Raw genomic sequence first — 25,025 nt, forward strand, 5'->3', positions numbered from 1 at the left:
TCTAATAGAAATGAAGAGAATGTCTGTTCTCCAGAACTGGGTACTTGGGTTTTTCAAAACTAATGCTAAATTTTTAAAATTTGCAGGGTTTGAGGCTTTTTTGAACATTAATAAGGTTGATTATAATTCCACAGCTTTGTTAACTAGTTGTATCTTTTTATTCATGGCCCATCTGTCTTAGTGGATTTACTATTGACTTGTAAATATCCTTTAAAAGTAACCTCCACTATCCAAATCCCTTCTGTTCTTGAGTAATAATTTTTTACTTATTTTGTAATTTGACCTATCTACTTATTTATTATTATATTTGTATTTACTATTTATTTGCTTATTGAACTTTATCATTGCATCTTAACATGGGTTAAGAGTAAATAAACCTATTATTTACTTCCTAATGCTCTCCTAAAAAAGTCAGTTTAGCTATTTCTACCTATTGGTTCCTCTCATGTGCACCTTAAGGAGATTTTTCTCAGGTCAAAGTGGGCATTTGAATTTGAACTTTAGATTTTTGTTATGTTAAAACATAGATACTTTGAAAAAAAATTATGTTCACATCACATTTTTCTTCACATTATGATATATGCTTTTATACTTACTTTGAAGAGACCTTATGTCATTTATTATATTTACTTGTATCAGGTTACTCTGCCTATTGAATTTTAAATTTTCTGAAGTTTAATAAGAAGTTTAAATATAACAAAGGAATTGCCTGTAGTGGAAAGGCCAATTCTTTCTTAGCCAATTCTGGCTCTTACTATGTTTTTACCTAAAACTCTTTAGAGAATTTTGAATCACAAAATGTTTAATTCTGCTCGGAATTAGTTACAGTAAGTTCAACAACCCTGTCTATTTATATATATATATATATATATATATATATATTAGTTTTGTTTTGTTTTTTTGTTTTTTTTTTAAATAATTCAAGCCAAGGAGAGTTCCTTTTGTCATTCTAGATTATGTGCTGTACTCCGTCAGTCAGTTATGTCTGACTCTTTGGACCACATGGACTGTAGCTCGCCAGGCTCCTCTGTCCATGGGATTTTCCAGACAAGAATACTGGAGTGGGCTGCCATTCCCTTCTACAGGGGATCTTCCCAACCCAGGGATTGAACCTGGGTCTCCTGCATTGCAGACAGATTCTTTACCATCTGCCCCAAACATTTAAGAATGGATGACCAAAAACTGTGGGGAAACTTTCAGTACCCAAGGCTCCACAATATCAATTTGGTACCTCTTTATCATTTTGGCTTCTGTTTAACAATTTGATACGTTTTTATCAATTTAAAGCTGCATACATGTAGATTTACCTAATAAAAAAATACTGCATAATTTCTGAGTAGTAAAAATGCCTTTCTCTGGCTCCTTATGTGAGCTAATCATTTTGCATCTTAAGAAGTATGTATCATTGCTTTGTTATTACTCACCATTTTATTGCTAATTACGAAATATGAAAACATTTTTTTAAATAACTTGGTATATGTAGTTAAGTAATTATTTAGATACAAATTTTGTATTTCAAAGTTTATTCATTCTGATCTAATTAGGAGCCATGCTTTTTGAAATTGCATACTTATAGACATTAAGGGATTGGCTGATTAATGAAAGAATTTATGAGCAGATTGCTAAATAAAATATACAGATCTCTAGGCTAAAAATAATAAGCTCAACTAGAATACAAAAAATTAAATGTAGTTAGAAATACATATTTGTTGATTAGCATTTGAGATCAGAAGGAAAATCAAAATGAAAATAATACTTTTAAAATGAACAGAAAATCACATATTCTAATGAAAATGTTGGATTTTATTCTTTAAAAGAAAAAACTTTATTGTATTTTAGTAATTTTCCTTTCCTAAGAAGTACCCCGTATCTTTAATGACTTAACTTTTGTAATTCCTTGGGGTCATCATTTTACATATTATTGATTATTGTACTATATTGTGTCAGCAAGTGAGCTAACATGCATAATCCTCCAAATATACTCCAGAAAAATCTCTTGATTCTTCTCATTGCTGCTTTCCCCCCCACCATAAAAGAAGGATTAAAGAAAACTATTTTATTGTTTCATATTTTGTGACAGTGCGTTTTGAAAATGCAAAGTGTACAAATGTAAAGCAAGATTTCAAGACTAGGAATGCACCTTGTATGTGCATGTCCCCAAGCTTTTCCTTTCTTCATGTTGTTGATGTTGCTATTTGAAATGATACCTTCTCCCTCCTTGTGCCCCATCTTTACTTGTCATACTTACCTTTGATATCTGTCCAAATGGAAACTTTTAGGATCACTTACAAGTAGATGATTCTGCTTTGACTTGTATGCAGTTTCTGTGTGACTCTTCTAGTAGAAATATATCTTTTGCTTTGTGGAATCATTATTTATGTGTTTACCTCTTTCTTACTAGTTGAAGTTTGTTAAAGATATGTATGCCTGATGTAGCTTCAAGTCTTGTAAGTATCTTGACACAGTGTCTTGTCTAGAAGTGCAATAAATATACTTTTTTATTTATATCAGTGCTTTGCAGTATAAAAGTGTGTTTTCAGATCTTATTTCATTTAAAATTTTAACTTCATATGACAGATGGAGAAATTCAGGGAAATTCAGGATCAGTGAAGTGAGTGAATTGACTTACTGATATAACCCTGATAGCAAGGACTTCACTTGAAACCACATCTTACTTTACTAACATTCTTTCTATGATGAATAAATAAAATAATGCCAGAAGAGTTGTTAAAAATAGTGTCTTTGTATCATAAAACTTAATCATTTAGGGCATACCTATTGTGACTTAATCAGGTATTCTTAAGTAATTGTTCTAACTAATGTTTTTACTAAAGAATTAAGTAAATTTTTTGAAGATTGTTTTATATCTAGATATAACTGAGAATAATTTACCTTAGATACAGTAATTATGTTTTTATCAGTGTTGCATCATAATGTCCTTTGTCATGAAAGTGAAAGTCACTCAGTTGTTTCCAGCTCTTTGCAACCCCATGGACTCTACAGTCCATGGAATTCTCCAGGCCAGAATACTGGAGTGGGTAGCCTTTCCCTTCTGCAGGAGATCTTCCCAACCCAGGAATCGAACCGGGGTCTCCTGCATTGCAGGTGGGTTCTTTACCAACTGAGCTATCAGGGAAGCCTGCAGCCTTTGGCATAAGCTTAAGTATAAGGAACAAACTTTTCTAGGAAGGCTGTGGTACATTTTGATACATATTGTGTAAGGGATTTTCCTCCCTTTTTATCCTAAAGTGAATGTGTTAGTGGCTCAAAAAGTTGTTTAAATGTTTCAAATATAATTAAGTGTAAGGAATATTAGTTTACCATAAAAACATAATTAGTTTATTTTATTTTCTTTGTCATCTATTCCATTAATTGCTAATAGAAATTTTATTAATAGTATATTTTTGAGACTTATGTGAGGGAATTTTGCAGTTTCTAGCAAAAGCACACATGCATTTAACCTTTCATCCAGGCATCTCATTTATAGAAATCTATCCCAGAGATACACTGACAAAAACTTTGAAAATGCATGTGTACAAATGTTTTATAGCATATAAGAGTATATAGTATAAGGACTGGGGCTTCCCAGGTGGCTCAGTGGTAAAGAATCCACCTGTCAATGCAGGAGACACGTGTTCGATACCTGGGTCAGGAGGATTCTCTGGAGAAAGAAATAGCAATCCACTCCAGTGTTCTTGCTTGGGAAATCCCATGGACAGAGGAGCTTGGCGGGCTACAGTCTATGGAGTTGCAAAAGAGTCAGACATGACTTAATAGCTAAACAACAACAGTAACTATCAAAAGACTAGAAATAATACACGTGTCTGTAAATAGGGACTTGTTGAGTTAGTTATGGTTTATCCACAGGGTAGTACTATGCAGTTATAAAAATAAGTAAGAAATACCTCTGTATATTGCTGTGGAGTGATACTCTCTTTTGTTAAGAGAGAAAAAGGTGGAGACCAAAAACAAAAACGTGTTTACTATGTTACTATTTATATGGGAAAGGGTGGGAAAAATACAAGTTCAAATGTGCTTGTATTTAAAAATGCAAGAATGTATCATATTTTGTTAAGTGATTGCTTATAGGAATAAGTAAGGAATGAGCTGAAGAGTCAGGAAATATACCTTACTTTGGAGTCATTTTAATAGTTCATATCATACTATTGGTTCAGTTCAGTCGCTCAGTCGTGTCCGACTCTTTGCGACCCCATGAATTGCAGCACGCCAGGACTCCCTGTCCATCACCAACTCCCGGAGTTTACCCAAAGCCATGTCCATTGAGTCAGTGATGCCATCCAGCCATCTCATCCTCTGTCGTCCCCTTCTCCTCCTGCCCCCAATCCTTCCCAGCATTAGGGTCTTTTCCAATGAGTCAACTCTTCGCATGAGGCAGCCAAAGTATTGAAGTTTCAGCTTCAACATCAGTCCTTCCAATGAACACCCAGGACTGATCTCCTTTAGGATGGACTGGTTGGATCTCCTTGCAGTCCAAGGGACTCGCAAGAGTCTTCTCCAACACCACAGTTCAAAAGCATCAATTCTTCGGCACTCAGCTTTCTTCACCATCCAACTCACATCCATACATGACCACTGGAAAAACCATAGCCTTGACTAGACGGACCTTTGCTGGCAAAGTAATGTCTCTGCTTTTAAATATGCTATCTAGGTTGGTCATAACCTTCCTTCCAAGGAGTAAGCGTCTTTTAATTTCATGGCTGCAATCACCATCAGCAGTGATTTATGATATAAATACATATAATTAAATGAACCTAATAGTACCTACTTAACAGTATAACCTTGTAAGAAGCACTTTAATTTTTTAAACATTTTTAAAGTATAGTAAATTTTCAAAGCGTTAATTTCAGATGTATGTCAAAGTGATTCAGTTATACATACATATATATGTACATATATATGTTATTTTTGGAATCTTTTCCATTATAGGTTATTCAGTTCAGTGCAGTTGCTCAGTCCTGTCCGACTCTTTGTGACCCCATGAACCTCAGCGTGACAGGCCTTCCTGTCCGTCACCAACTCCCAGAGTCTACCCAAACTCATGTCCATTGAGTCGGTGATGCCATCTAACCATCTCATCCTCTGTCGTCCCCTTCTCCTCCTGCCTTCAATCTTTCCCAGCATCAGGGCCTTTTCATATGAGTCAGCTCTTCACATCAGGTGGCCAAAATATTGGAGTTTCAGCTTCAATATCAGTCCTTCCAATGAACACCCAGGACTGATCTCCTTTAGGATGGACTGGTTAGATTTCCTTGCAGTCCAAGGGACTCTCAAGAGTCTTCTCCAACACCACAGTTTGAAAGCATCAATTCTTCTGCACTCAGCTTTCTTTATAGTCCAAATCTCACATCCATACATGACTACTGGAAAAACCATAGCTTTGACTAGATGGACCTTTGTTGACAAAGCAATGTCTCTGCTTTTTAATATGCTCTTTAGGTTGGTCATAACTTTACTTCCAAGCAGTAAGTGTCCTTTAATTTCATGGCTGCAATCACCATCTGCAGTGATTTTGGAGCCCCCCAAAATAAAGTCAGCCGCTGTTTCCACTGTTGCCCCATTATAGGTTATTACAAGACATTGAATATAGTTCCCTGTGCTCTCTAGTAGGTCCTTGTTATCTATCTATTTTATATATAGTAGTGTTTATATGTTAATTCCACACTCATAATTTATCTCCCACACACCCTTATTGTGTCCTCTGGTAACCAGAGAAAGTTTGTTTTCTATGTCTGATTCTCTGTTATGTAAATAACTTCATTTATATCATTTTTTTAGATTCCACATATAAGTGATATCATATGATAGTTGTCTTTCTCTGACTTCCCTTAGTATGGTAATCTCTAGGTTCAACCATGTGCTGCAGATAGCATTATTTCATTCTTTTTTTATGACTAATATTCCATTGTGCATATATATACCACATCTTCTTTATCTATTCATCTCTAGATACTTTGGATGCTTCCATGTCTTGGCTATTGTAAACAGTGCTGCAATGATCATTGAGATGCATCTGTCATTTTGAATTAGAGTTTTCTTCACATATATGCCCAAGAGTAGGATTGCTGGATCATATGGTAACTCTGTTTTTAGTTTTTACAGAACCTCCATACTGTTCTACAGAGTGTCTGCACCAATTTACATCCCCACCAACAGTATAAGAGGGTTTCTTTTTCTCCACACCCTGAAAGACACTTAATTTTTTTTAAGGCACTTTAAAACACAGGCATTTGACTGTACATGCCAAGTGATATGTTGTCTAAATGACAAAGAAAACAACAGAAATATTACTGTTTTAAGTATTCATGTTGCTTATGGTAGTGCTGGTATTATTCTGGATTCTTATTTTTGTCTTGTTCAGTAAATGAAACAAAAAATTGATACCATTGATAACTCAGATCTTCAGTTTGTTTTAACGCAAACACAGATATAATATATAGCAATTTATGATGTGTTTTATCTTAAAAGCTTTAAGAAGGGAAATCTGTAGAGGAAAATGGACTTCAGAGACATGTCAATCAATCCCAATTTTGAAACTGTGATGGCTCTGGTTTATATAATGCTTTCTTCCTATTATGTGTCTTTGGAATAATTCCATAATAAAAATGTTAAAGAAAAGAGTTCATCATGTCTGTTTTGGAAAAGGAAATGGCAACCCACTCCAGTGTTCTTGCCTGGAGAATCCCAGGGACGAGAAAGCCTGGTGGGCTGCCGTCTATGGGGTCGCACAGAGTCGGACACAACTGAAGCGACTTAGCAGCAGCAGCAGTATGTCTGTTTGGATACGTATTATTTCTTTTGTCCTGTTAGAGCCCTAGGCCGTCAGCTAATATATAGATCATTTCATCTTATAAAAATAGGGAAGCTATTTGCTAAAGGCTTAAAAGATGTAACTCATAGTTTAGCATTCTTCCAGGGATATAGTGTTTTGAATTCTATTACAATTGAATAATTCTGGAATATTTTGCACATGTAATAGCAGTAGCCAGTATAATTTCTGCCAAATGAAGAAGCTCGTATATTTAAAAGGTGTATGTCTTATCTTTAAGTGTAACTTCTATGAGAACAGGGACTAAATGTCTTTTGTTCAGTTAAGAATTATAATAATGCTTGTTGTATTTTAGGTACATAAATGTTTGTTAAATGAAGAATAAACATCTGTACCCTTTGTTATAGAATAACATTTACGTAGCACTTGATATATTTTCAAAATGCTTTCAATTATAATCTTTCATTTTTCCTCTCTTAAATTTCCCACATGTTGAAAAGGCTGATGTTATTTTCCATTTGGGGCTTCCCAGATGGTGCAGGTAAAGAACCTGCCTACCAGTGCAGGAGATGTAAGAGCTGTTTGTTCAATCCCTGGGTCAGGAAGACTACCTGGAGGAGGGCATGGCAACCCACTCCAGTGTCTGGAAAATCCCCTGGACAGAGGAGCCTGACAGGCTACTGTCCATAGGGTTACAAAGAGTCGGCTGCGACTGAAGTGACTCAGAACACACACACACTCTCCATTTAAAAAAAAAAAAAAACATAGAAAATAGTGCTTGAATGTTGTGTAAATCCCAGAAACTTGCAGTTGCTTTAGAAACCATGTATAATAAATAAGTAATTACAGATTTGGGGGCAACTTTCTTTTAACCAATATGGATAAAGCTTTATGAATAAGTAAGTATTTTGACTTCAGATGTCTTTGTTTGAATAATAAAATTGGTAGGTTTAAAGGTCAAAATGAGTCAGTGGTCAACAGTTTCACACCTTTCAACCTGTAGAATAGTTAGACCAACTAGAAAGAAGATGGGAAGTGTTATCCCTTCATCATTATCGACTTGCTAGTCACCCATGAAGCTGACAGCTGAATGGGAACTGATTTCTCTAACTGCCCAGATCATTTGCATTAATTTTCATTCTTCAATTGTTTCTCTTTATTCATTCATCTAGAGTCTTTCATTTTCATTAACAAAGCATGGCCCTTGGTTGACTAGTATTTTTTTTTTTCTTTTTAAATTTTATTTTTAATTGGGGGTTAATTACTTTACAATATTGTGATCATTTCTGCATGGAATAACTTCATTATCATCCTCTGTGTCTCTCTCTCTGTCTCTCTCTCTCTGTCTCTCTATTTCTGTCTCTCTTTCACACACACACACACAAATAGACAGATGATATGCAGATGAAAGTACAAGAAATCCATTGCATGTATCTATTGGTGCATCATTGATGTTGTTGTTCAGTCACTAAGTCTTGTCTGACTCTTTGCAACCCCATGAACTGCAGCACACCAAGCTTCCCTGTCCTTCACCATCTCCCGGAGTGTGCTCAAACTCATGTCCATTGAGTCGATGATGCCATCCAACCATCTCATCCTCTGTCGTCCCCTTCTCCTCCTGCCCTCAATCTTGGTCAGCAGCAGGGTCTCTTCCAATGAGTTAGCTCTTCTCATCAGGTGGCCAAAGTATTGGAGCTTCAGCTTCAGCATCATTCCTTCTCCCTCAGAGTCCATAAAATTGTTCTATGCATCTGTGTCTCTTATTCTGTCTCGCATATAGGGTTATCGTTACCATCTTTCAAATTCCATATATATGCATTAGTATACTGTATTGTTGTTTTTCTTTCTGGCTTACTTCACTCTGTATAATGGGCTCCAGTTTCATCCATCTCAGTAGAACCGATTCAAATGTATTTTTTTTAATGGCTGAGTAATATTCCATTGTGTATATGTACTACAGCTTCCTTATCCATTCATCTGCTGATGGACATCTAGGTTGCTTCCATGTCCTGGCTATTGTAAACAGTGCTGCGATGAACATTGGGGTACACGCGTCTCTTTCAATTCTGGTTTCCTCGGTGTATATGCCCAGCAGTGGGATTGCTGGGTCATATGGCAGTTCTATTCCCAGTTTTTTAAGGAATCTCCACACTGTTCTCCATAGTGGCTGTACTAGTTTGCATTCCCACCAACAGTGTAAGAGGGTTCCCTTTTCTCCACACCCTCTCCAGCATTTATTGCTTGTAGATTTTTGGATAGCAGCCATTCTGACTGGTGTGAAATGATACCTCATTGTGGTTTTGATTTGCATTTCTCTAATAATGAGTGATGTTGAGCATCTTTTCATGTGTTTGTTAGCCATCTGTATGTCTTCTTTGGAGAAATGGTTGACTAGTATTTATAGCTGTAACAAAGCATGGACAGAACCCTGGCAGCAGTGCATTAGGGAATTAAAAGTTTTGCTTCTAGTCAAAGAGCCACTGACTACTTCAACCCATCTAGTCAAGTAGGAGCAAGAGTTACTTCCTCCCCAATGCAGCAGAGCCATACTGTGTAGATACTTGATTGGGCAGTGGAAGTTTGGTAATTAACTTTGCATGCCAACCTGCCCTCCAGGTTGAGAACTAGGAGAAGAATCCTATTGCTGCCAAATGACATTTAAAGTTAGGACCAAAATAAATTAAGTATATCCTGTCCATTGACAAATATTGAATGTTCATGTATATATTCAAATTCAATATTGAGTTAACCCATGGCTCTATAAAAATATTTTGGAACATAATAGAAGGGAACATATTTGTAAAGAAAAATCTGATCCTGAGAACAGAATCACAGTTAAAAAAATACTTGGTTATATATAGTTAGCATTACCAATAATAAGAAATATGACCAAAAGATGAAGGAAAAAAAAGATATGCCTATAATAGCTGAAATTAAAATGTTAATGGTTGACTTGAGTAATGATGTGTGGAAAACAAAAATGTAATATCATCTGATATGGGCTGATTTGTTGTTCCGTCCCTAAGTCATGTCTCTTTGCGACCCCATGGACTGCAGCATGCCAGGCTCCTCTGTCCTCCACTGTCTCCCACAGTCTGCCCAAATTCATGTCCATTGAGTCGGTCATGCTATCTAACCATTTCATCCTCTGCTGCCCCCTTCTCCTTTTGCCTTCAGTCTTTCTCAGTATCAGGGTCTTTTCCAGTGAATCAGCTCTTTGCATCAGGTGGCCAAAGTATTGGAGCTTCTGCTTCAGCATCAGTTCTTCCAATGAATATTCAGGATTGATTTCCTGACAGGTTTGATCTCTTTGTAGTCCAAGGGATTCGCAAGTGTCTTCTCCAGCACCACAGTTCAAAAGCATCAGTTCTGAACCACTCAGTTTTCCATATGGTCCAACTCTCACATTTGTACATGACTACTGAAAAAAAAACATAGTATCCTCCCTGCAAAAAAAAAAAAATCATATATGTTTAAATTCTAAGCCTCAGTACCTCAGAATGAGGCTATATTTGGATATAGAGTCTTTAAAGCAGTGTGTGTGTGCTAAGTCACTTCAGTCGTCTCCGACTCTTTGCGATCCCATGGACTGTAGCCTGCCAGGCACTTCTATCTGTGGGATTCTCCAGGCAAAAATACTGGAGTGGGTTGCCATGCCCTTCTCCAGGGGATCTTCCCAACCTGGGGATTGGACCCATGTCTCTTACGTCTCCTGCATTGGTAGGCAGGTTTTTTACCACTAGTGCCACCTGGGAAGCTTTAAAGGGGTTATTAAGTTAAAATGAGGTCATTAAACTTAATTATGAGGTCATTAAAATGGGCTTCCCTGGTGGCTCAGACAGTAAAGAATCTGCCTGCAATGAGGGAGACCTGGTTCAGTCTCTGGGTTAGGAAGATCCCCTTGATGAGGGCATGGCAACCCACTCCAGTATTTTTGCCTGGAGAATCCCCATGGACAGAGGATACTGGCAGGCTACAGTCCATGGGGTTACAAAGAGTCAGACACTACTGAGTGACTAAGCACACCACAGAGGTCATTACAGTGGGTCTGAATCCAATATTACCATTATCCTTACAGGAAGTAATTTGGATACCAGACATGTACAGAGGGAAGACCACGTGAAAATGTAGGGAGAAGATGGGCATTTACAAGCCACGGAGAGAGGCCTCAGAAGAAACCAACCCTGCCAGTACCTTGATCCTGGACTTCTCCAGAATCATGAGAAGATCAATTTCTGTTAAATCACCCAGCATGTTACCTTGTTACAACAACCTTATCAAACTAATACCCATGTTGCTGCTGCTGCTGCTAAGTCGCTTCAGTCGTGTCCGACTCTGCGTCCCCATAGACGGCAGCCCACCAGGCTCCCCCGTCCCTGGGATTCTCCAGGCAAGAACACTGGAGTGGGTTGCCATTTCCTTCTCCAATGCATGAAAGTGAAAAGTGAAAGTGAAGTCGCTCAGTCGTGTCCAACCCTTAGTGACCCCATGGACTGCAGCCCACCAGGCTCCTCCGCCCATGGAATTTTCCAGCAAGAGTACTGGAGTGGGGTAATACCCATGTTAAAGGCAAATTGAGTCAGGGATATAAAAGCAAATTTTAGAAACTACTGGAGAATATATTTTTTAACAGTCAAAACAATAGAACAAAAAAGGAAAATTTATGTGTCTTCTTTGTCTTTGTATGACAAATTGAGATACACTGCTATATCTGTTCCTATTCCTCCCTCCTCACCCCTAAAAATCAAAACTGTAGTGAAGAGAGGTTAAATAAAAGAAAATTCTCCTCAGTGGTAATTTTTAAATCATAAATGAAAATTAAAATATTTGAAAGTAATTGTCTCAGTTTCCCAGGACTGTCATATCAGAGTACCACGAACTCAGTAAGCTTAAAACAACAGCAACTTATCATCTCAGTTTGAGAGGTTAAAAGTGTTGGCAGGGCTGTGATCCCTTAGGCAGCACTGAGAAAGAACTGTGTGATGCCTCTTTCCTCTCTCCTGGTAGTCATTGATATTTCTTAGCTTATAGATACATACGTCAATCCAATCTTCTGTCTTCACGTGACAGTCTCCATGTGTGTCTTTTCAGGGCCTTCCCGCTGTGTGTTCACATTTTCAGTTTCTTTGATATAAGTCGTGTTGGAATAAGGCTCAGCCTAATGACCTCATTTTCACTTAATTACCTCTGTAAAGACTCTGTTTTCAAATAATGTCACATTCATAGGTCCTGGGAGTTAGGACTTTGACTTATTTTGGGAGGAGAGACACAATTCCACCCATAACATTAATGTACCAAAACATTAGCAATGTTAATCACTGTATCATTTTTTAAAATTTTCTATTTTTTAGTAGGCATGTATTGGTTTTATAATCTGAAAAATATTTTTCAGAAAGTAAAATAAATGATTTTTGTAAAAAGTCTCATTTTTAATTCTGTACATTAGCTCTCAGTTTCTATGTTATATAATTCTGGTTGGTTTCAAATTGTTTTATTATTCAGCAAGAGTCCATTTGCATTAATGTAACATTTAGCAATCTGTCATCTGCATAATTATACATCTGTGATTCTAAGCAAGATAGAAGATGCTCCCATCTCTGAATTAAAATAATCTCAGCATTTGTTATCTGAAGAGAGCAAACTGGTGTGATAGGTAAGAGAAGGACAATATGAATCAAGAAGGCATTTAGCAATAGCATAGGAACAGTATGAACACCATCAGTTAACCCCTAAGCCCTGAGTCCCAAGGCCATTAGAGTTTTCTCATACATTAGGCAAGGAGATGAGGCATCCTTATATCCTTATTAGGCTTCTTGTATTCAGACTGTCTATTTTGATTGAATGGTTTTATGTTAGTTATTGAGTACTGCTTTTTTTTTTTTAATTAGTTTATTTATCTATTTTTTAACTTTTGCGAAACGAATCGCCAGTCCAGGTTCGATGCATGATACAGGGTGCTCGGGGCTGTTGCACTGGGATGACCCAGGGGGATGGGATGGGGAGAGAGGTGGGAGGGGGGTTCTGGAAGGGGAAAACATGTACACCCATGTGGATTCATGTCAATGTATGGCAAAACAAATACAATATTGTAAAGTTGAGTACTGCTTTTTAAAAGTCAAATATGGCTATATCAGCTTTCTAATGAAGTAACTTTTCTTTTTCCCTAGATTTGCCTGCAATGGATAACTCAGTGTTTTTGGAATTATTTAGATTGGATAGAAATCTGCCATTACATTGCTACCTGTGTTTTCCTTGGTCCAGATTATCAAGTGTATATCTGTATAGCTATATTCAAACATCTTCAACAAGACATTCTACAGCACACTCAGACTCAAGATCTGCAGGTTTTCCTAAAAGTGAGTAACTTTATTTCTAGAGGAAAAATTTTGGTTGAAAGTTGTCAACTTTGATGGGGTGCCTAGTGCCAGATATTTTTCTATATAGGCTCATGCAATCCTAAAAACAACCTTGAGAGGTAGGTGTTGTTATTTTTATCTTAGACATGAGGAAACAGGTATTAAGTACATTGCCCAAGATTTTACAGCAGGTGAATGCTGCTAAACTGTGATGGGGCTGGGATATGAAGTTAAGCTGTCTGGCTACAAAATTTTGCTTTTAACTAGTATGCTGTGCCTAAAGGACTTTTTTTTATGCTCCTGTATCTTATTTAGCTAATAAAAGTTCAAGTTACTGTGTGTTAATACACAGCTTTGAAACTTAAAAAAAAATGTAATTTCTTATACCTTCATACTCTATTTTTCTAAACTTTGAAATATTTTCTGAAAGGTTTTCATGAAAGAATCTATCTTAACAGTGTTTTTAAAAGTCATTACTATATAGAAGTACAGAAGTTAATATTTTAAAGCAAGACCTAATAGCTTTCTTTCTCGCAATAATGTGACTTTTGAAACTCTGAACTTTAGAAAATATAAGATATATAAATACCTCCCTATTTGTGATTCTTGCTGTAAATCCAACTTTGTTCTACGTTTAAATATTTCCTTGAATTTAAAGTATATTTCCCTCCCCCTGCTACCCTCAGATACATACGCATGCATATACACACTTATCCCAGAACCAACATTTGTCATATGTAGCTTTTTTCTAAGTGGACAAATAATTTCCATGTGAATCAATTGTATTTTTATTATTTATTGTTAGATATTTTTCAGTTATTTTTCTTTTTTTGTTTCTTTCTCATTTAATTAATTATTTTTTAATTTATTTATCTGTTTTTTAACTTTACAATATCATATTTGTTTTGCCATACGTTGACATGAATCCACCATGGAAATTAATTTATTTTTTATTAAAGGATAATTGCTTTACAGATTTTTGCTGTTTTCTGTCAAACCTCAACATGAATCAGCCATAGGAATACATATGTCCCCTCCCGTTTGAGCCTCCCTCCCCTCTCCCTCCCCACCGCACCCCTCCAGGCTGACACAGATCCCCTGTTTGAGTTCCCTGAGCCACACAGCAAATTCCGGCTGGCTTTCTACTTTACATATGGTAATGCAAGTTTCCTTTTTACTCTCCCTACATCTCACCCTCTCCTCCCCTCTCCCCATGTCCATAAGTCTGTTCTCTATGTCTGTTTCTTCACTGTTGCCCTGTAAATAAATTCTTCAGTACCGTTTTTTCTAGATTCCATATATATGCGTTAGAATATGGTATTTATCTTTCTCTTTCTGATTCACTTGTCATTTGATGATGTCTTTTGTAAGTAAATGTCACTGATCATTTAAGACTGATAAACTGTCAAGCATTTTTATTTCATAAATACTAAATCCAAAAGGTCTCAAACTTCCTACATGTATCATAGAATTATGATCTTAGAAACATTCTTAATGAAATAAAGTATAACACAACAATGGTCATACAAGCAGAAGGAAAAGTTAGGTAGAAAAAGAAAAAAATTATCTGTAAAAGGTAATTTGGAGAACAAGTATGGTTAAGTAAGTGAGAATTATATTGAGGACAAAATGTGGGTTCCTTTTCAGTAAGGGGCATTTTCAATAGTTGCAGTGGTCAGTTAAAGGTTTTTCAGGACCTAAAATTTCCCAAAATACTTACATTTGAATGCCTCCTAACCTACAATTATCTAATCTCTTATCCTACTTTATTTTCTTTTATAGTGTTTGTCACTGACTGAAATTATTTTAGATATATTTTTGTCAGTCTTCCCCAGTATAATGTATAAGCTCCACAAGGACTTTGATTTTGTCTGTCTCAGTTACTAGTGTATTTTTCAGTGCTTTGAACAGCACCTGGTACATAGCATGTGCTCAATAAATACTTGTTAGAGTAAACAAAGAATGTAAATAAATATAAAGGGAGAGATTAATGGCCTTAATTTTATTCACATTGACTAAAAAAATTACTAACACCTTCCTTTCCACCAGAGGGGTGTCCATATATTTCATCATCTTTAAACCGGATAGACGCTGGTGATTATTGCAGTCTCACCTCTTCCCGATTGCTGCCAGGAAAAATAATAGAGTTTACGAATGGTGACCTCTTTAAATATTTCCCAAACTCTGTTATGCTCTAGGCATAATGCTATCAATTTAAAACTAAAGAATTTTAAAATGAGGGTTTTTTAAAGATAAAAGATTATCTTTACTAAGTCCTACTTAAATTACTAAAATTTTAATTGAATTGGTTTAAATCCAAAGTAAGAGCATGTTGGCAAAGAATTAATTTTAGCAGTTGTCCTGGAGCTAACCTAACTTCTTACTCCTGCTCTTTGCATTCATCTGAGGTATTAGGAAAAATCCCTTTCTAATACTATGACGTCATGTTATTTTTTGTTTTATTTCCAGCAACTAGATCCTGGGGTCACTGATCTCTTTTGATGAGCAGTTATTTTTCTTGTGAGATAAATTCCAGTGTACTCTATTAAGTATGCATCTACATACCCTTTTAACTACTTCAGTGCAGCCAGCAATAGCAGTAATACATCGGTAGAAACGTTAAAGCACAATGATCCTTTTGCTCCTGGTGGAACAGTTGTTGTTGCAGCAAGTGATTCAGCAACTACCTGAGAAAATTGCTGTTATGTTTATTGTACAGACAAGGAAAACCAAGAAATGGAGAGATGAAGCCATTTCACAAGGTTAAGGAAGTAGTAATAGGTGGACTCATTCAGATGATGTCTCTAGTTTTCCACCAACCTCTTTGGTCCTTCCTTCTCTGTCTCTTTGCTAATTCTTTCTCTTTTCCCCAACTTCTTTATGTTGTGTTATTCTATTAGACTCTGAACTTGTCTTCTCTGTTTGTATTCCTTGGGGTTCTCATCTGGTTTTATGGTTTTACATACTCTCTCCATGTTGATTTCTAACTCTAGCCACACTTTTTCCCATGAACTCCAGACACCTGTATCCAATTATCTATTGACATCTCCACTCAAACATCTCATAGATATGTCTAACACAACATGGCTAACACCAAACACCTAATCTTCCTCCCCAAACCTGCCTTTCTTGAATCTTTCCCCTTTTTTTTTTTTTTCCCTCAAATCAAAAGACCTTTTATTGCCTCTTTAAATTATCACAGTTGAGTCCATAGAACCATCTGGCATCTTGCTGTTTCTGCAGCCAGACCACTCAGATCTTATTCATCAGCCTGATGAACTGTTCCTTTTTCAGAAACATAGATACCATCCCAAAATTTTCTAGTATCCTTGTCTTTAACTGTGGTGGCTTGCTGAATCAAGGCAGCCAAATTTGACACAAGTTCTTTATTGTTTGGAGAAGGCAATGGCACCCCACTCCAGTACTCTTGCCTGGAAAATCCCATGGACGGAGGAGCCTGGTAGGCTTCAGTCTGTGGGGTCACTAAGAGTCGGACACGACTGAGCGACTTCACTTTCACTTTAACTACTCCATTAAGCCCAGTTAAAATGTCTTCTTTGAAAAGTATGTAAACATATGTACACTATTTTTCACTTATTCACATATTAACCAATAATGAAATTTCGATTAAGGAAGTGATTTTATTCTTCCTTTCCTCAGAAGATCCACCAAGTCAGAAAGACATAGGATTTTAAAAGTCCTCATTAAACTGTTGTTATGGGGATTAAACCTTTGAAATTATGTTTTATACTTTCTGATCCAAAATCTCAGACTTGTACAAAGGGAAAAAAAACACTTATCAATAATTCTCCATATAACTACATACCACAGCCATAATGATTTTCTTACGTAGACATGTTATGCCCTGACTGTACATATTTAGTAATGACTGTTTCTGAGAGGAAAGAGGACGTAGAGTAGTTCAGGGGACTATTACTGTTTATTGTATGTATTTATGAGGGCTCTTTTTTTTTTAATTTCTGAAGAATGAGCCCCCACTTTTGTAATAAAGCTATTTTTAAAAAGGATATTAAACATTATATAAAAATAGATAGAACAAGCATCAACTGTGCTGAATGAGTTCAAATAATTAGACCCAATTGAAATAGTTTCCAAAATATTGAAAAACCACAAACATGTTTTTAATTACAGTATTATCAGTTATCCTGAAAAACTTGAGAAAATGAGATGATTCCAGAAGATTGAAAATGCGAAATACTTTTCCCTGTTTAATTTCATGTATTGACAGAGGGCTTCCCTGATAGCTCAGTTGGTAAAGAATCCTGGGGCTTCACTTGTAGCTCAGTCGGTAAAAAATCTGCCTCCAGTGCAGGAGACCTGGATTTGATCCCTGGGTTGGGAAGATCCCCTGGAGAAGGAAATGGTGACCCACTCCAGTATCCTTGTCTGGAAAATCTCATGGACAGAGGAGCCTGATGGGCTGCAGTCCATGGGGTCGCAAAGAATCGGGCATGACTGAGCAACTAACATAACATAACATTGACAGAAAGGTATGATAGAAGCATTGCTTTAGGAATAAAAATCTCTCTGAAGCATGTAGTATAGAGAAAATACCAATTCATTCTGTATTCACTTTGGTTTAGGCTCAAGATTTGAAATTAAGTAATTGAGTCTAGACTCAGTGCATGAATTTATGGTAACCCCCTGAATAATTCTTCATGATCAGTATATTAAAAAAGATGACTTGGAATTTCTTAACTAAGTTTCACCTAATTAAAAAAAAAAAAAACAAGCAGAATAACTTGTTTATATTTCCTCATTTGATTAAACCACTAAAAGATTAGATGAATGCCATGGGTGTAAGTTTATCAGCAAGGTATTGTCTGAGTTTTTTGCAGTATCTTTTTAGACACAACAAAAATGTGGGTTGGGTAATAGAGCAGCTAAGTACATTATTCCCACACTGTGGCATTGGATAAATTACTGCTGAGCTAGAAGACAACTTCTAAAGGTGTGCTGAAAGTCTTGGTCCTCGGACCTAACATTTTTCTGTGACAGATGATGGTTCAGAAAATCTGTAGGCATCAAACTTTCAGAAACAAAAACATCATCTGACAAAATTAATTTTCTCAATATCTCAGACTTGAAAATCTAAAGTTGGGTTGGTTTGTTTTTTAATGAATCTCTCTCTCTTTTTCTCTCTCTCACATGCACCGCCCCCCCCACACACACACATACAAACACAAACAAAAGCAAGTTTAGATAGACTTACTTTAATGGTATTTAAGAATACCCACTGTTTTAGCAGACTAGCTGTATTTCATTGCTTTCTGCATGCTAATAGGCTGGCAGTGATCTTGGTTTTAGTTTATGAATTCAATCCAGGGAAGAACATCACTGAAATGCTAGGCTGGGAAAAGATTGCCTTCCAGTGAATATTAGGCTGTGAAGACTCAAAATACTTAATTAAAATTCTTCAAGTAAATCCTGCATATTACAGAGAAATCAATTTATAATTATGTAAAAATCAGATTAATTTCATCCCATCAGTAAATTGTCAAGTGAGTTTTTTGTTGTTTCTACTTGCAGCTGTGGTTACTCAAACATGTTGGCATAAGAAATAGAGATCAGACTGAAGGAAAAAAAAAAAGCTAATTGTATAGTAAGCTCTTAAAAGTCAGAAGTGTTTATAGTATTAAAAATAATTCACCATCTGAAGGAACAGATGCAACATGTTCAGTGTGTTATTCAACTGTGGTTTTCAGTTGTTTTTTGCCTTCACCTTACACCATTTGAGCCCACCTCAAGTTAAATTCTGCCAGTCTGTGTAAGTTTGGGCATGTTGCTTACCTCCGTATGCCTAATTTTTCTCATATGTTAATTGAGTATGAAATAACACATATCACTTAGAGTTGTGGAGGAATGAAATGAGATATCTGTGAAATACTTCTACAACATTATCTGGTACATTGCAAGTACTTTAAAAAGAGTTAGTAGTTACTTGTTTCTCCATCTCTGTTCATCCTCCTTTTAGTGAGCCCATCCATGCATAACATTATAAATTTGCAGTGCAATCAAGAAAATCTAGCTCAGTCGTTTCAGAGAGTGTAGCTTAACAAAAATATATGACCACCGTTGACAATGTGAATGCTTATTGAATGACAGGCACTGGGCAAAAGGATTGCTTATTCACTCATTGACCCTTGTCTGACATCTGTGTTCCAAGCATCGTTATAGTTACAAGATAGGCCATGGCCTACCACATTGACTTTAATGTTTTACTAATTGCTATTGTTCAGTCACAAAGTCATGTCTGAGTCTTGGTGACCACATGGACTGCAGCACATCAGGCTTCCCTCTCCTTCACTCTCCCAAAGTTTGCTGAAACTCATGTCCATTGAGTCGGTGATGTCATCCAACCATCTCATCCTCTGTCATTCCCTTCCCTTCCTGCCTTCAATCTTTCCCAGCATCGGGGTCTTTTCCAGTGAATCAGCTGTTCACATCAGGTGTTCACAGTATTGGAGCTTCAGCTTCAGCTTCAGCATCAGTCCTTCCAATGATTATTCAGGGTTGATTTCCTTTAGGATTGACTGGTTTGATCTCCTTGCGGTCTAAGGAACTCTCAAGAGTCTTCTCCAACACCACGGTTCAGAAGCATCAGTTCTTTGGCACTCAGCCTTCTTTATGGTCCAACTCTCACATCCGTACAGGACTACTGGAAAAACTATACCTTTGACTATATGGACCTTTGTTGGCAAAGTCATGTCTCTGCTCTTTAATATGCTGTCCAGGTTTGTCATAGCTTTTCTTCCTAGGAGCAAGCATCTTTTAATCATGGCTGCAGTCACTGTCTGCAGTGATTTTGGAGACCAAGAAAATTAAATCTGCCACTGTTGCCATTTTTTCCCCATCTAGTTCTACTAGTAGATAAACGATATGTGAATGAATATATAATATCTCAGTTATTGATAGATCGTAAATATAAAGAAATCAAACATGGTAAGGGAGTCAGAGAGTCAGATTCATAAGTGCTATTTAGATAAATAGTCTAGTGAAGGCTGCTGTGAATGGGTAATCTGAGACTGAATAAAGCAAAGGAAAAAGAAAAGCAATGCAAAGACTTCTGTGCAAAATCCTTCTAAATGAGAACAAAGGCAAGTGTGAAGGCTCAGAGGTAAGAATGGGCTTGGCCCACTTATAAGTGTTGAGATGACCACTGTGGCCAAAACAAGGTGAGGGACTAAAAATGGTCAGGGATGAGACAGGAATCAGATCACATAAGGCTTTTTCTAGTTCACGGTAAAGAGTTTAGAAAATACAGTTTATGTTGTTATTGTCTATATTTACACATGAAAAAGTGAGGCTTAGAGAATCTGTAAACTTTCCCAGGTTCATTTGTCTAGTAACTAACATAGGTGGGTTTGAACCCATTTTTGTCTGAATCCAAATCCTATGTTCTTTCTAGTATATCACTGACTAGTCTGTTTACTTTTTTAAAAAATCCCTAAATTCAGTGAACTTTCTAATTAAATGCTCTCACTAGTAAAAGGAAACCAGTGGGTACATATGTGAAACTAGATTCTGTGTACAAAGGAGAGAGGGAAGCTGTGTATATGCTGTATTGTATAATACTGAATACACATACAACATTGTGGTTTAGGATGGTAATTTTTAATACTTTTTTCATGGTTCAACATTTGAAACTCAACATTAATGAAAAGAGAAAATCATTTAAGGCACTTTGGTTGAAAATCCACTGCATAGAAAAAGAGAATGCAATATGCTCAAAATGAACTCCCCAACCAAGATATGAACTGTTCCAGAAGTAATTTATTAAAAAGAAAAAACTTGAATAGAGTACTGTCTGTATAAAATGGGATAATGTTACCTTATATAATTATATATGTCTGCCTATTTAAAGAATAAAGGAATTCTTATTTTTATACACAGTCCAATATACTTAGGTCTATAAATAAAATGATTATAAAACAATATTCTGAGGAAATGTCCCCTTTATAACTTGAATGATTAGCTGGCAGTCTAAGTGGTCATAATTACAAAGAAAAGTAATTCACTAAAAAGCAATTAGAGAATATTTAGGATAAAATGGAAAATATTCCACTTCAAAGACAAAGTAGAATTCAGAGGTTCTGAAATTTTATTCAGAATTAAAATTACCTGTGAATTTTAAGTCTATATAATTTAAAAACATTTCTTTTAAAATGAATATTTTATATTTCTCTTATGAAATAAGGCCTTAATAACCTTATTTGCCATTTTTATGGTGTCTCTTCAGTATAGTTATCAGAGTATTTTCTCTTTATTTTAATATTAATGTCTAAAATGGGAGCCACAATTAAAAAAAACATGTTTTAAGGAAAAAGTATTTTTAAACAAAGTAATAGCTATGGTTCTCCATAGGTAGTTTTTATTTTTAAACTAAAGTGGAGCAATAATTAAAAGGTGTTAAAGTAGGTTTTGCTTACTTTTGCCCAGGAAGAATTATTAGCACCATTTTTCAAATGCGGTCATTTCCTATTGTAATTCACATATAATGAACAACAAGCATTCTTTTAAAAATCATGAATATGTACAAAGACAATTTTTCTGGCGTTAAGTTTTTTTTTCATCTGGTTAGAATAACACATTACTATAATTCTTTTCCAACTTAGGTATAGTTTTAGTGAAGGGGTGATTAATGTCAAATCACACATAATTTAAATAGTTCCATGACTACAACAGTTAAAGTGAATTCTTGAATAGCAAGATTAGTCTTACTTCAGTCTTACTTTTATGCCAAAGAAAAAAGTGAAATATGTTTGATAGAGAAATTTACAAAGATGTCGTATTTCTGCTCTTCTTAAGATGAACATCTTCCTTTTGATTCAGCTGCTTATACATAAAACTGGAGATATGATATATACCTTAGCTGTTAATGTTTTAGAACAGAGACCTGTCTCATTCATCTTTGGGTCTTCACTGTATAACCAAGAACCTTACATACAATAATGGAATGAATGAGGTTAATGAATGAAGAAATGGATAATGTCACAAGTATTTTAAAATTAAGAGTAGTTCAAATTTTTATGTTCGAAGGTATTAACTCTTAGTCTTAAAGGTATAATCTTATGCATCTAACTTAACATCATTTAATTTTCTTAGTCATGATATCAGCTTTATAGATCAGTAAGAATGCTTCTGCTTTTAAGGTACCAATTAACATTTCTCTCAGATTACCCAGATTTTCGATGATATGTGGCAAGTAATACACTCTTCTCCCAAGTTATCTGTGAACTGTTACTAATCTACTCATCTCTAGTGACATCTGAGACCTTTAAAAACATGCATTCTTTTTTTGGCTATACCATGTGGCTTTTGGGATCATAGTTCCCCAACCAGGGATCAAACCCTTACCCCTTGCATTGGAAGCATGGAGTCTTAATAACTGGACCGCCAGGGAAGTCCCTAAAAACATCCATTCTTACTGAGAATTTGTGATGTTTTCCTAAGTACCCTACATTTATGTCTCTCGTCTACAAACTGATTTGTCTCTAAACTCACTATTTAGTATATGATAATTTATTATCTTTTATTCTTTTGAATTGTTTTTATTTATTGTTAGTAGTTTTTGCCTTTAAGCTGTTATCTCCAGAAAGGCATGAATTGTCAAAAATTTTTATAGCATCCAAAATTTCTGACATGTTACATTGAATCAAGGATCAAGTTTCTTTTGCAGAATTTTGTTGTTGTTACTTTGAAAGGTCGGCATTCCACAGCTAGTATTTGGAGATACTAAAATAAATAGTCCTAAAATTTCCTAAAAGTGTATAAGATTCTAAATGGATGCTTCTGTTATTTTTCATTCTTCAGTGCCGCATTTGGGACATTAGCCATTAAATTCCAAATTAGTATAGATATGCATAGTACCAACATTATAAATTGCAGACTGCTGGAGATTTTATGAACGTAGCTGTAGAGTAGATATTCCTTGCAATATTGTAAGTGTCCTTTGATAAGCTTTAAAATCTTTACTAATTACAGATGTAAGCAATCATTCTATAATTGGAACTATTATATCTAAGACATTAGGAAGGTTTCATTATCTAAGAGTTTTTTGTTGTTGTTGTTAGCCATAAAGCAGTTTTGGTTTTGAAAACAGACAACCTAGTTAGCACAGGGACGTGATTTTTTGCTGTCATATATATATACATATGTATATATATATATGTGTGTGTGTATATATATATATATATATAGCTTACTAAATAAAAAGCATTTACTAGCAACATAAAACCCCCATCTATAGCTGAAAACAATGATATACCAACTGTTTAAAACCCATTAACTTAGAACTGTGTGTCTTTACCCAAGCAAATGAACGTCTCTTTATATCTTTTGACAGGAAGAAGCACTGCATGGATTTCGAGTGAGTGATTACTTTGAATACATGGAAATTTTGGAACAAAACTACCGACCAGTGTTGCTGAGAGACATGCGGAACATTAGACTGCAAAGCACATAGATCATGGAACACACAATTTATTTTTATGTTTATTTTTAAAGGAAACAAGGATTTGATTATTTTCTGTGTCCAGAACAACATATGCTTTGTGAATACACAATATTATAGATCAGTACTGAGAGTTTTTGAATATAATAATATATTCAGGTAGGGATCAGCTCAATTGAAGTGAATTCATTTTTGTAAGTTTGTTGTTTCATAAGGTTGTTTTGGCTTTCCCTGGTGGCTCAAATGGTAAAAAATCTGCCTGCAATGCAGAAGACCTAGGTTTGATTCCTGGGTTGGGGCGATCCCCTGGAGACAGGAATGGCAACCCATTCCAGTACTCTTGCCTGGAGAATTCCACAGGCAGAGGAGCCTGGCAGGCTACAGTCCTTCAGATTGCAGAGTTGGACATGACTGAGCAACTAACACAGGTTGTTTTATAATCAAATCGAGCTTACTTATGGTTCTTTATGTTTAAGAGTTATCCTTAACCTACATTTCCTTCTTCCCAGGATGATTAATGTATTTTTTTCAATGAGCTTGGAAATAGCAGCATTACTGTAAATAGCTGACCATCCAAAGAGAGTCCATGGAGACAAGACAATTACTTTCTTCGTTTTTATGTCTGTACGTATAAAAGAAAGTAGGCAAAACCATAACTGCTTATTTTACATATAGAGGAACAAATCATATTTATCATGGCAAGTGGTAGGAAAATTATTTTTGTCAGACATAATTGTTTTTCTAGGAATTGCTTTTGACACCTATATCAATTTATAATTTTTCATGTGAAATGTAGTCTAAACATGGTTCATTTAAAAGATAGATTGATTATTTCATACTGGTATGCATTTAACTCTCATTTTTAATGCAGTTTCCTTAGTGATAGATTTGATTTGATTTGTACTGAACTTAAAAACATTAAAGAGAATAGATTTGTAAATCATTTTAAATGACCAACACAGTGTTTTGTTTTATTTAAATAGAAGGCTCTGCTGCATTGAGATTAATACAATATGCTAGGGTCTCTTTTCTTATAACCATCACATCTAATATGTGAAAGATAAGACACAAAAATAATAATTTTTCAGTTAGCAGTTTCAACAAGTTTTAAAAATTATTAGTAAATGTCATTTTGTATTAATTGCTTATATTTAAATGTAAATCAACCATTAAAACCATTCTAAAGCCTTTTTTCTTTTCAACCAAAAATGGCTTATCTCCAGACTATTTTTCCTTTTAGTATAGTGAAATAACTGATACCATACAACTTTCCCCAGTTTTGTGATATTTAGGCTATTGCAGTATCAACCTTCCAGAATCAGGTTTTGTGCAGTAAATGCCAACAATAGCTTCTCAGTAATGATGTTCCTAAAGGGCATTGAAAAAGTTGAGAAAAGAAAATTGAGCA

General features: G+C 35.6%; 1 protein-coding gene across 1 annotated transcript in view; it reads left to right on the plus strand.

Annotated features, from left to right (window-relative positions):
• The window catches only part of TBC1D32 (TBC1 domain family member 32), a 201,950-nt gene extending 177,390 nt beyond the window's left edge, over window positions 1-24,560 (plus strand). The window contains exons 33-34 of the mRNA XM_081530498.1: window positions 12,955-13,143; window positions 23,510-24,560. Of these exons, the coding sequence (XP_081386624.1) occupies window positions 12,955-13,143; window positions 23,510-23,629 (309 nt within the window). The 3' untranslated portion in view covers window positions 23,630-24,560. The remainder of the gene's footprint in view (window positions 1-12,954; window positions 13,144-23,509) is intronic.
• The last annotated feature ends 465 nt before the right edge of the window (window positions 24,561-25,025 follow it).

This window comes from Giraffa tippelskirchi, chromosome 9 (genome assembly GCF_054371585.1).
Source record: "Giraffa tippelskirchi isolate mGirTip1 chromosome 9, T2T-mGirTip1v1.2.pri, whole genome shotgun sequence".
In the NCBI taxonomy this organism is placed as follows: domain Eukaryota; kingdom Metazoa; phylum Chordata; class Mammalia; order Artiodactyla; family Giraffidae; genus Giraffa; species Giraffa tippelskirchi.